Source organism: Lampris incognitus, chromosome 13 (genome assembly GCF_029633865.1).
Source record: "Lampris incognitus isolate fLamInc1 chromosome 13, fLamInc1.hap2, whole genome shotgun sequence".
Classification (NCBI taxonomy): Eukaryota; Metazoa; Chordata; class Actinopteri; order Lampriformes; family Lampridae; genus Lampris; species Lampris incognitus.
The window spans coordinates 27,152,169-27,165,344 of NC_079223.1; the positions used below are offsets into that span (position 1 = coordinate 27,152,169).

Below are 13,176 nucleotides of genomic sequence, written 5' to 3' on the forward strand. Positions count from 1 at the left end.
TGATTGCTGTAATCATACCGCATGCATGTGTGCATGCAGTATAATTACAGCAATAAACAACTTTGCAACTGATTGAATAAATGAACGAATGAATGAATGCCCAGACAAGTTGAATCAATTCATCTGGACACAAGGTTTAGTGGTAGAAATGTTTTATCACTCATCTAAGTGACTTCATCAGTCTCAACCTTACAAATGGTACAGTTGCATAACGACCAAAACCAGGTCAAAGAGGCCATCTATGTGTAGAGGGAACAACCATCCCTGAACCAAGCAGGGGGGCTAAGAGTACATCTGTCACCATTTTACAGCGCTGTGATTGCAGTTATTCTCCAATCCTCTGAATAGTACACGTGGCCATTGTAACTCTAGTTAATGACGGCAATTTGCATATGAATCCAGTGTTAAATCGCCAGTTTTGGTCATTATGCAATTGTGCTTTTTCTAAGGGTGGGGATACCTGCTGACAGCTGAGACTAATGAAGTCACTTAGATGAGTGATGAAAAGTTTCCCACCAAACCTTGTGTTAAGATGAACGGATTCAAATTTTTGGGATTTCCTTACCTGTATTATTGAGCATGCATCAAAACAAATGAATGAATGGTTGTGATTACAGGTGGTGGGCTAGTTCTCTCACAGCCTCTCTCTCTGTCTCTCTTTCTGTCTCACTCTCTCTCTCTGCAGGTTTATCTATGAGACAGAGCATCATAATGGCATCGCTGAGCTGCTGGAGATTCTAGGAAGGTAACATACATACGCACACACACATAGACACATATACGCAGAGATCAGATTGATTTGAAAGATTAGAGGCAAACTGATACAGGGGGGTGTTGTCACTCTTGAAACTTAATTCTCTCTGTCTGTCTCTTTCTCTCTCTTAGTATTATAAATGGCTTTGCTCTGCCTCTTAAAGAAGAACACAAGATGTTTCTCATCCGTGTCTTGCTCCCCCTCCACAAGGTCAAGTCCCTCAGTGTCTACCACCCACAGGTCAGAGACCACATGACATCTATATCACAGATCAGAGAGAGAGAGAGATTATACACCTGTAGTAGACTTTATTCGGGTTGTTTCCTGTAATCTGTTTTTTTTTTCTATTTAATTGTCTTGGGTGGTTTGAATCTTAAAAGTTTTTGTTGATGAATTCCACTTGAATTTTGATGCTGTTGCCATATTGTTTCTTCATGCCAATAAATCAACAGAGACAATGTATGGGAGCTATTTTTCACTTGTGTGTGTGCAGCCAATAGCCTTAGCCATAGTTTACTTAATGGGAGCTCAGAGGAAAAGGAACAGATAGTGTTAATGGAGAAATCATCTAGTTTTTACCATGCTTCGATGAACACACTTTGACTGAAGATGCAACATAATTGTGGTTTGTTGGTATTGTTTGATTCTGCGTATGGACTATAGAGTATCTTGGTGAGCTGAAAATTAATGGACTTGTAATTAACCTCAGTGGAAGACTTAGACTGCTTATTCTTAACACATGTCTCAAGCGTCCGGCCCTGTTAGCTGCTCCTCTGTGCAAAGGGTAACTACACATTGACACACTGGGTCAGGGGGAATCCGTGTGTTTGGTGGTAATTTGTCTCTTCTTTTAACTCCCCCTGGCTGTCTCTGTTTGTCTTTCTCTGATTTGGTCCCCACAGTTGGCGTACTGTGTAGTCCAGTTTTTGGAGAAGGATAGCAGTCTGACGGAGCCGGTGAGTCTGATATATCTACAACTGTTCAAGGTTGTAAACAGCTGGTGGATTTGGGGGCATGACACTGCTCTCTAGAGGACTTAGTGATATGCACAAGTATGAAGGCCAATATCTGCAGCTACACTACACACGTGCAGATATTGGAGTCTGTGAGCCTGTCTAAAGGAGGGAAGTGTTTTGTAACAGAAATGCAAATCAGAGCTGTAAACTCTCAAAAATGACTTCAAATATTAACTTCACTGTCTGTTCCATAATTTCTGCTCGAAGACAGAAATTAGGCTGGGCACACACTCAACTGTGTGGTCAGAAAAAAAACATTCTATTTACTAGAAGTTGAGAAAAGTCAACCCTTTAATTCTACATCAACACCCAGGCAAACATGAATATGTACCTACCAGCGGGGGATGCTGTTGCGGTAAATGTTTGCAGTCAAAATATCTGTTACCTACTTTTAATGCCAAAATAATATACACCATGCCTTTAAGCTTTAATCAATAAATCCCTTTGTTTTTTTTCAAACGCAAAAAAACACTTCCAAATTAATTTAAACACGTAGAAAATGGCTTTATATGATTCACCTTTCCTTTCTGTAGTCGAAATGGAGAAATCTCATGATGTCGTTGAAGCGGTGCCTTGCCATTGTTTCTCTGAAAAAACCTCCAACCAGAAGCTCTCAATATTCATTTTTCTGCCACCATATGTTCCACAAGCATGTACAAATCTGACAAAAGTTTTTAGCTCATTCATAGACAATTATAGACGCTGTGCACCTCGGTCACAGTACAGTCCCTGACGTGCGTTAGCATGTCCATGTCAAATAAACAAAGAACGGTGTCGAGCTTACAGGATAGTTTTTTTTTTTTTTTGCATAATCAGTTGGAGCTGTCTCCCTTTGTGTGGGAAGACAGCCTACCTGGTCTCGCACTGACTGTCTGTTCAGCCCAAATCATGCCATCTCATTTCTCATCTCGTGTTGCTAATTCATCAGAATCTAGTAGCAGAGCGCAGATTTCTTATGGATGCATTCATTTTGTTGTAGCCATGGCGAAGTGCTAGTCAGCAAAATTGTTTACTCCCAAGTGTGTCCCCTGCTCATCTTAGGTGAGTGCATAAAGCTTTACCTCTTCATAATTCCACCCACAATTATGCAGTTTTCCTAAAACAATCTTTATCATTGTCATCACACTTGTTCTAACGACACACCAATTATAATTTGTATGAAGTTAGTTTTGATGGCTGGCGATTTAGACCGTTGGTACTTACAGTTAGAATGAGGAGGCCATTCAGCTTTTCAGTAGCACACTGAAGGAGGAGAGCAGACGCATTCACACTTGGGTACCGGCGCACATTCATGTATTGTCTGGCTGAAGTGGTCGTCAATAGTCAAAGTCAATCTATCCTAATTTTAAGAACACATGCATTTAAATCACAAATATTTTGGAAAAGTCATAGAAGATCGAATCTTTTGCATTTTTAGGTGTGGAGAAAAATATATATTTTTTAAGGGCCTGCGTACATTAATGTGTGCTTTGGTGCAAGCAGAGGAACAGGTTGGACACTGAGCATGATCACCCCAGACTTTGAAACTCTTACCAGAAGTAAAGCACATCCCCAACTATCTCATTAGCTTCCCTAAATGCCTGTTGACTTAAAATGGCCTGTTTAGTAAGCCTGCTCGAAGAGATCATCTATTATGTTTGTAAAAACAGTTAGGCAGTTATGATGTTAATTTTATTTGTATTTCCCAGGATCAACAGCACACAGTTGTGATGTTCATACTCATCAGTTTATTAATCAGGATCAGTTTGTTATTACTAGAGTAATAAGCTGTGAATGCAGGGATGAAACTATTTGTTTATTTTATGTTTTAAAAAAAAAGGTCATGATGACATTGTGTATGTGTATTTAGAAGTCAAATTTTTCTTGATTTGAATTCTATAAAAGTGGGCAAAGATTTAATGACCATGGAAAAAAGTGGGTCCCAAGGCCAGACCAGTGTAGAATCACTAGGCTAGAGGACTTTCCAGATCCCAGCCAATTCGGAAAATTAAGAGCGCATACATAAGGACAGATTTAACAGATTTTTTTTCCTTTCAGTTGTCAGAACACACACACACACACACACACACACACACACACACACACACACACACACACACACACACACACACACAAGCTCATTATACTAAACATGAATGAATCACTCAGAACCATCTTACTTACAACCAGTTATTGGAAAAAGACTTGCAGAAACTCTTGTGATCCAACATAAGTTAAGAACAAAATGAACATGGTTGTTGACAGTCAGACAACTTTCCAGGCTTGTTGTGTGTGCATTGTTTTACAGAGACAAAACAATTTAAACATTTTAAGTATTGATTAAAAAGCTGGTAATGTTTTGTTTTCTTGAGCCTGTTAGCTTCGCCGTGGTTGTCTTTTATGGGTTTCTGTTCCCCTCAGACTACAGAGTTTCCATTTGTATCATGTTGATACTATTGGGGTGGCCTTGACTGGCTTGCAAGTAGATCCGGATACTAAAGATTGAATTTATGGAGAGCTCACATTACAGGATCAACTGAGGGGATAATCGCTTCAGAGCAGCCTCAAATCAGAACCACTCTTACCACCCATTCTCAAGATGTTATAATCAACAGGGGGAACCCAAACACAGAACACGGTCTCGAAGTAGATTGAATGAGAAAAGGTTTATTGGGGGTTCTCAGGGAGGAAAGATGGATGGATGTGAGGATTACGGCAGGTGAAGGCAGAGGGCAGAGGGAAGCTGGTGGCTGGTGAAGCAAGGCAAAGCAGGAGTGAAGGCACAGTTGAGAGCGTGGCTGAATGACTGATCGGCAGGCAGGGAGATGAACAGGGAACCAGGCAGGCATGCAATGATCCACACTGGCTGAAACAACGATCTGGCGATGAGTGACTGAGGCACAGGGGGTAGATATACTGCTGAGTTAATGAGTAGATGGTTTGCAGGTATGCAGGTTGAACAGCAGCCGGGGAGCTGGAAGAGTGAGAGGAGTGCCACACCCACAACACAAACACACACACACACACACACACACACACACACACAGACGGACAGGGGAGCACACGAGACATGGGATAGGGAAACACAAGATATAAACTGGAGGCACGGCTGTGACCGTGACACAATAGGGACAAACCAGGCCCAGAATCGTCTGATTATCCTGTAGTGTGTCCCTGGCCTTACTGCCAAATCTGCCTGGATGAGTCCAGCTCATTTTATCCAAAACAAAATTACTACTCATTCTTTCCAACTGCTCTATCCCCAGAGACAGATCTATCAGTCTTGGTATATAGATAGCACATTCTCCAGTTCCATGAGAAACCTCAGGATGATGACTGACAACAGATTATCATTGTCTGACCATATTACAACCATCTCTGTTCTCAGTGCTTTGCTGTCTGTAACAGCTGCAAAATCAGATCTTACCTATCAGAACATGTAACTCAGCTTCTGGTCCAGACTCCAATAATCTCTGAGTTGGACTATTGCTTTTCTCTGGTCTCCCAGTTCATCCAGTCCAACCACAGTAGAGAATCAACAATGATGCTGTGTGTTTGGTTTTAAACCTGCCTGGATGTGTTTGTCACTTCTCCCTTTGTGTCTTTATACTGACTACATGCTGATGTACACATAAAGTTCAGAACTTTATTTGCATTCTGGGCAGTTAAAGGAACGCTGATGTATCTGTAAACCCACACTAACATGTATATTCCTCAACCTCATTCTGCTTCTGGTAGGAACTAGTATCTGTGTCCTCTACCTGAGGACAAACTCATGGTCCAGACTTTGCGCTCATCTGGACCCAAAATGATGGAACCATTTAATACACACAATAACAGTATTAGTGCCTGTCACCAGTAGAGGGGGTTGTTACATTCCAAATGCTCCTCCATCATGTTGAATAATGACTCAGTTTGAAAACCTTTCTAGCTGTGAGACTGGAACTGACCTGAGGTCAGACGGTACCAGTTGTAGAACATCACAGGTCTTGGACATTTACACCAGCTCTTTAAGCTGTCAGTTAGTAGTGATTGATATATGCACAGTTGACTGGTTATAACCAAACACCTTATCACCTGCTTGCCAAACATCAGTGCTGGAGCAGTAATATGAACAGTGTCATTTTCAGAACAGAATATTGAGATTTACAGTGTTGAGATGATCCCACTGGTGTAGGCCAACAAGGGTAGACGTTTTGTCCGAAAGAGGTCTTTAACACCCCCCTCATTTTCCCACAGGTGATCATGGGACTCCTGAAGTTCTGGCCAAAGACCCACAGCCCAAAGGAGGTGATGTTTCTTAATGAGCTTGAGGAGATCCTGGATGTTATCGAGCCCTCAGAGTTTGTGAAGGTCCAGGAGCCACTTTTCAGACAGCTGGCCAAGTGTGTGTCCAGCCCACATTTCCAGGTAAAACAACCAGAACCACAGGGATCACAAATCTCAAGGATCCTCAAAGCAGTGAAAACATTGAGTCAACAGCCATGATGCTTTCTCCCTTGGCATTATGGGCAGTCAAATTTGATCCAGATAAAGATTAGACTTTAAAATCTTTTTAAAGGATGGATATTTTTAGACACCAAGTGACAGATTGTGATGTGATTTGAATGTGGACCCCAGAAGTCAGTTTCATTCTTATTACCAGAACTAATCTGGGCACAACCTAAAAACCATTAAATCCAGTTTATAGCAAACTGATTGTCTAAGTCCAGTCTAAGCTAATGTGTAGTGTTATTTTCCTTGACAGAAACTATGAAAAAAATATTGACATTTCCATGACAAAAGCAAGCAGACAACTGAATAAAAATTCACTATTTTTTCTAAATGAACAATCATACAGACATGATAGAATCTGTTTTTTGTTTTTTTCTGAATGTAGGTGTGACATACACTACCGTTCAAAAGTTTGGGATCACCCAAACAATTTCGTGTTTTCCATGAAAAGTCACACTTATTCACCACCATATGTTGTGAAATGAATAGAAAATAGAGTCAAGACATTGACAAGGTTAGAAATAATGATTTGTATTTGAAATAAGATTTTTTTTACATCAAACTTTGCTTTCGTCAAAGAATCCTCCATTTGCAGCAATTACAGCATTGCAGACCTTTGGCATTCTAGCTGTTAATTTGTTGAGGTAATCTGGAGAAATTGCACCCCACGCTTCCAGAAGCAGCTCCCACAAGTTGGATTGGTTGGATGGGCACTTCTTTGAGCAGATTGAGTTTCTGGAGCATCACATTTGTGGGGTCAATTAAACGCTCAAAATGGCCAGAAAAAGAGAACTTTCATCTGAAACTCGACAGTCTATTCTTGTTCTTAGAAATGAAGGCTATTCCATGCGAGAAATTGCTAAGAAATTGAAGATTTCCTACACCGGTGTGTACTACTCCCTTCAGAGGACAGCACAAACAGGCTCTAACAGGTACTATTTAATGAAGATGCCAGTTGGGGACCTGTGAGGCGTCTGTTTCTCAAACTAGAGACTCTAATGTACTTATCTTCTTGCTCAGTTGTGCAACGCGGCCTCCCACTTCTTTTTCTACTCTGGTTAGAGCCTGTTTGTGCTGTCCTCTGAAGGGAGTAGTACACACCGGTGTAGGAAATCTTCAATTTCTTAGCAATTTCTCGCATGGAATAGCCTTCATTTCTAAGAACAAGAATAGACTGTCGAGTTTCAGATGAAAGTTCTCTTTTTCTGGCCATTTTGAGCGTTTAATTGACCCCACAAATGTGATGCTCCAGAAACTCAATCTGCTCAAAGAAGTGCCCATCCAACCAATCCAACTTGTGGGAGCTGCTTCTGGAAGCGTGGGGTGCAATTTCTCCAGATTACCTCAACAAATTAACAGCTAGAATGCCAAAGGTCTGCAATGCTGTAATTGCTGCAAATGGAGGATTCTTTGACGAAAGCAAAGTTTGATGTAAAAAAAATCTTATTTCAAATACAAATCATTATTTCTAACCTTGTCAATGTCTTGACTCTATTTTCTATTCATTTCACAACATATGGTGGTGAATAAGTGTGACTTTTCATGGAAAACACAAAATTGTTTGGGTGATCCCAAACTTTTGAACGGTAGTGTATTTCAGACACTTCAGGGGGAAGGACAGTGGAGACGGTTTTCTGATTAACAATATTTATGATGTAGCACAAGCCAGAAGGCCTGGATTCAGTCAATTCACATTCCCTCAACAACAGTTCGTTCTTTCTATGCTCCTTTTCACAGGAAATACTCTACAAGTAATATTGGTTCATTTCACTCAGCTAAAACAGTCGACTAGTTTCAGAAAATTGTCTCACTTAACTGTAATGCAGCCTTTAAGACCAGGGAATGACATTTAAGTCATATCACCATATTACCAGAACCACAATCCCACAATACATCTAGTCTCATATCACTAGATCAACATTATATCCAGATACTGACCAGCTCTGTGATGAACGTATTAACAATGATGACTAGAATCTTCTTGATAAAGATAGTATAGATGATGGTGATTATAATTACCATGGTAAAGATGATAGTGACCATGGTACTGGTACCATGGTAGTACCATGGTAAAGATGATAGTGAGGATGATGTTTATCGTAATGATAATGATGAACATTATTATCATGATGAAGGTTATCTTGATAATGTTGATGATGATGATAAGCATTATGATAAAGGTAACATAATCAAGATAATGTTGATGATGGTCGTGATTATGATAATGTTTTTTGTCATAATGATGAAGGTGAATATGATGATGTAATGGTGACGATGTAGAGCATATTGATGATGTTGATGTGTACTCAGGTAGCAGAGAGAGCTCTTTACTACTGGAACAATGAGTACATAATGAGTCTGATCAGTGACAACGCTGCCAGGATCCTCCCCATCATGTTCCCTGCTCTCTATAAGAACTCCAAGAGTCACTGGAACAAGTAAGACACTTTTATATATGAAATATCGATTGAAGATCAATGATGATGTGTTGCCACAGAGCTGGCTCCTGATTGGCTGGTGTGTGTGTGTGTGTGTGTGTGTGTGTGTGTGTGTGTGTGTGTGTGTGTGTGTGTGTGTGTGTGTGTTTCTTTTCCTTTTTTCTTTCAGGACCATCCATGGTCTGATCTACAATGCCCTTAAACTCTTCATGGAGATGAACCAGAAACTGTTTGATGACTGCACACAGCAATACAAGGCTGAGAAACAAAAGTAAGACTGACATGCATAGAGATCATCAGTGGTCACTCAGGGTCGAGTATGACTGTCCTCCTTCTGGGTCCTTCTGGGTCTTCAGGTGGGCATACAGGCCAATCCTGGAGCCGCATATTTTGGGGCAATGTGGGCAAGGTGTGAAGGAATGGTTGAGGATGTGATTTGGGCCTTTCTGGTTACTCGCTCTGTTCTGAGTCTGCACTTATTTTCAGCAGCATGGTGGAGGTCATGGTTGTAGCGTGCAGCACCCTCACGGATAGCCAGTCTCCAGGCCTCCCTGTTTTTTGCTGCTTTTTCCCAGGTGTTAAGGTCGATGCCAAGCCTTTTAATGTGGGCCTTGATGTTTTCTTTGTATTGCTTCTTTTGTACAAATGGGGCACGCCGTCTTGGCACAAGCTGAGAGTAAAGGACTTTGTTTGGCAGGTGAGGGTCGACATGCAGAGGACATGGCCAGCCCATCTCAGCTGATGTTATGCAATAGTGGTAGTTATAGCAGGCATTTTAGCCTCCTCGAGAATGCTAAAGTCGGTATGCTTATCCTCCCAGCTGATCTTAACGATCTTCCTGAAGCATCGCATTTGGTAAACCTCGAGTGCCTTCAGGTACCTGCAATACTTGGTCCATGTTTTTTTTTCTCTTGATTCCCCCCCCCCCTTTTTTTTTTTCTCTCCCCAATTGTACCTGGCCAATCACCCCGCTCTCTGAGCTGTCCCGGTTGCTTCTCCACCCCCTCTGCCGATTTGGGGAGGGCTGCAGACTACCACATGCCTCCTCCGATAAATATGGAGTCACCAGCCGCTTATTTTCACCTGACAGTGAGGAGTTTCACCAGGGGGACATAGCGCCCTGAACAGGTGCCTCGACCGACCAGAACACATACCCACATCTGGTTTTCCACCCGCAGACACGGCCAATTGTGTCTGTAGGGATCCCCGGCCAAGCCGGAGGTAACACGGGGATTCGAACCAGCAATTCCGGTTTCGGTAGGCAACAGAATAGACCGCTATGCTACCCGGATGCCCTTGGTCCATGTTTATGAGCAGCACTACTGCTTTGTACACCAGAATTTTTGTTTTGGCCTGAAGGTCGCGGTTTTCAAAAACCCTTTTTCTCAATCTTGAGAAGGCCCGGCTGGCACAACTGAGACATAGGTGTATTTCATTGTCAATGTTGGCTTTGGAGGAGAGAAGGCTGCCAAGATATGGGAACTGTTCCCCGTTTTTGAGTCTGGCGCTGCCAACAGAGATGGATGGGGGCAGAGCAGACATATTTCTGTTGGTTGGGGGTTGGTAGAGGATATGGGTGCCCCCCCCTTTTCTTTTTTCTAAATTTATTTCTGATTTTTTTCCCTTTTTCTCTTTCTCCAATTTAGTGGCCAATCGCTCCCTATTCTAATTCAAACACCCATCCTTGTACTGTATGTGTTCGCCAACTGCATCTCTCCGGCCAGCAGTCTCGAAGGAGACGCCTCGACACTTTCATGACAAGGTGAATCCAGGCCGAATCACTGCATTTTCCGACACACCCAGAGACGCATTCATGTGACGACCACAAGCCGACTCCGCCCCCCTCCCGAAGACAGCGTTGCCAATTATTGCTGCTTCATCGAATCTGGCCATAGTCGGATCTGACGAGACCGGGGTGTGAACCCCGGTCCCCAGTGGGCAACTGCATTGACACAAAGCAGATGCTTAGACCACTACACCACCGTGGACCCCCCCCCCCTTTTCTCCTCAATTTTATCTGGCCAATTATCCCACTCTTCTGAGTGGTCCTGATCTCTGCTCCACCCCCTCTGCCGATCTGGGGAGGGCTGCAGACCACCACATCCCTCCTCCGATACATGTGGAGTTGCCAGCCAGTTCTTTTCACCTGACAGTGAGGAGTTTTGCCAGGGGGACGTAGTGAGTTGAAGGATCACGCTATTCCCCCCAGTTCTCCCTCCCCCCTGAACAGGCACCCCGGCCGACCAGAGGAGGTACTAGTACAGCGATCAGGACACATACCCACATCCAGCTTCTCACCTGCAGACACAGCCAATTGTGTGTGTAGGGACGCCCTGCCAAATCGGAGGTAACACGGGGTTTCGAATCGGTGATCCCCGTGTTGGTGGGCAACAGAATAGACTGCCACCCCACCTGGACGCCTGGGTCTTTTTTATGTTAAGGGCCAAGCTGCTTGTATGCCTTTGCAAAGGTGTTCAGTATGCTCTGTTGTTCCTCCTTTTTGAGGGACACTAAGTTGTTGTCGTCGGCGTACTGCAGCTCAGTGATGGATGTGGTGAAATCTATCAGTTCTGTACATGATTTCAACTCCCTGAAGCAAATTGGAACCTGTTAGGTGGAGGATGGTGGTAGTGATGAGAGAGAACAGAGTTGGGACAGTGACACAGCCTTGTTTATATCTTGTGTGGACCTTGAAGGACTCTTTCTCATCGCCATGACTGCTGAGTACTCTAGCTGACATTGTCATGTAGTAGTCATGGTATTCTGACATATTTGTCAGGGCAGCCTATTTTTGCCAGAGGGACTGGCGGTTTATGGAATCAGAAGCTTCAGTTAAGTTTATAAAGGCCATGTACAGTGGTTGATTCTGTTCCTGGGTTTTTTCTTGAAATTGGCTGGTGGTGAAAATCATGTCCATGCTGTCTCTGTTAGGATGAAAACTGCTCTGGAGTTCTGGCAGAATTTCCACTGATATGGGGAGGAGTCTGTTGGCCAAGACCCTAGTCAGAGCTTTCCCTGTGGTGGAAAGCAGGGAAATGCCACGGTAGTTTCCATATTCAGCTTTGTCCCCTTTCTTAAAGATAATGACAATGAGTGCATCCCTAAGTTGCACAGGGATTTCCTTTTTTCCCCCCATATTTTAAGTAGCAGGGCATGGATGTGTCTGAGGAGTGTAAGTCCACCTGCCCTCTACTTCTGTCATTATTCTATCTGGACCAGCAACCTTGTTGATTTTCATCTTTCTGATGGCATCCTAGACTTCTATTAGACTAGGTGGTGCTGCTATTTCCTCCTTTTTGGGTTGTTGAAGGAGTTGTTGCAGAGCATCCATCTCAGGGCTAGAGTAGTGCTCTTTCCACCTCTCTTTGATTGGCTCGCTGTCTTTAGCAGTGTGTGCCCATCTTTGTAGTGAAGGGGTTTTAGACTCCGGTGGCTGGGACTGTATATTGTTTTAGTTGTGTCTATCACAAGTTGTTTAGTTGTGTCTATCTCATCAGTCTCTGACAGACAATAATGTAGTCAAATGTTAGAACAAGGGAACCTCTAGGTTGTTTTTAAATTTGTTCTTGTGGCGGAAGAATGTGTTTGTGATGGTAAGGCTGTGTTCTGAGCATGTTGTTAACAGCAGGATGCCATTGGAGTTTGTTTCCAACTCCTTCCTTGCCAGTTATGACTCTCCATAAGTTGTAATTTCGTCCCACTCTGGCATTGAAATCTCCAGGCAGGATTAGCTTAGTCTCCTTGCGGACTTTGGTGAGAACATTGTCCAGGTCCGCATAGAAGGTCTCCTTTAGGGCTGTCAATGAATATTCCAAATTCGAATATATAACTGATTGTAAAAAACAAAACAAAACAGGCATTCAAGTGTGAAAATTAATATTCATTTGTGAAGAAAAAAAAGCAGCACTACCACGGCTGTCTGCCTCACGAATTCTCGTGAGAGCTTTGGCCTCTACACTGAATACGCTGCATGACGGACAGGAGTCATACAACGTCACTTTCATCCATTCATCCAGCCATCCATTATCCAAGTCGCTTATCCTGCTCTCAGAGTCACGGGAATGCTGGAGCCTTTCCCAGCAGTCAGGTGGCAGGCGGGGAGACACCCTGTGCAGGCTGTCAGGCCATCAGGGCCAATATATGTATTTGTGTGTATATATATATGTAAAGACAATTTTATTTGTGTAGCCCAATATCACAAGTTAAAATTTTGCCTCAGTGGGCTTTACAGCAACACAAACATCCTGTTGTTTAGGTCAAGCTGAAACGAGTGAATAATTCAACAACAACCGTGTGGTAAAGATAACAGAGAGTTCACAACCCAACTTGGCTGCAAAGAGAATGATTTTCACTCTGAACAATCTAAAAAGCCCCGTTTGGAAGTACTTTGGATTTTGGTCGAAAAATTGTGGAACGTCGAGATAAAGTTGTATGCAAGCTACAGTTAGCTTACCAATAATATTATCAAATCGTTTATTTAAACCAGTATGAATAT

The 13,176-nt window shown here is 42.8% G+C and overlaps 1 protein-coding gene across 4 annotated transcripts in view; it reads left to right on the forward strand.

The window, feature by feature from the left end:
* ppp2r5d (protein phosphatase 2, regulatory subunit B', delta) overlaps positions 1-13,176 on the forward strand; it is a 76,374-nt gene that overhangs the window by 33,313 nt on the left and 29,885 nt on the right. For all 4 annotated transcript variants that reach the window (XM_056291368.1, XM_056291370.1, XM_056291369.1 and 1 more), the window contains 6 exons: positions 686-745; positions 886-994; positions 1,657-1,710; positions 5,989-6,159; positions 8,554-8,681; positions 8,851-8,952. In XM_056291368.1, the coding sequence (XP_056147343.1) occupies positions 686-745; positions 886-994; positions 1,657-1,710; positions 5,989-6,159; positions 8,554-8,681; positions 8,851-8,952 (624 nt within the window). The remainder of the gene's footprint in view (positions 1-685; positions 746-885; positions 995-1,656; positions 1,711-5,988; positions 6,160-8,553; positions 8,682-8,850; positions 8,953-13,176) is intronic.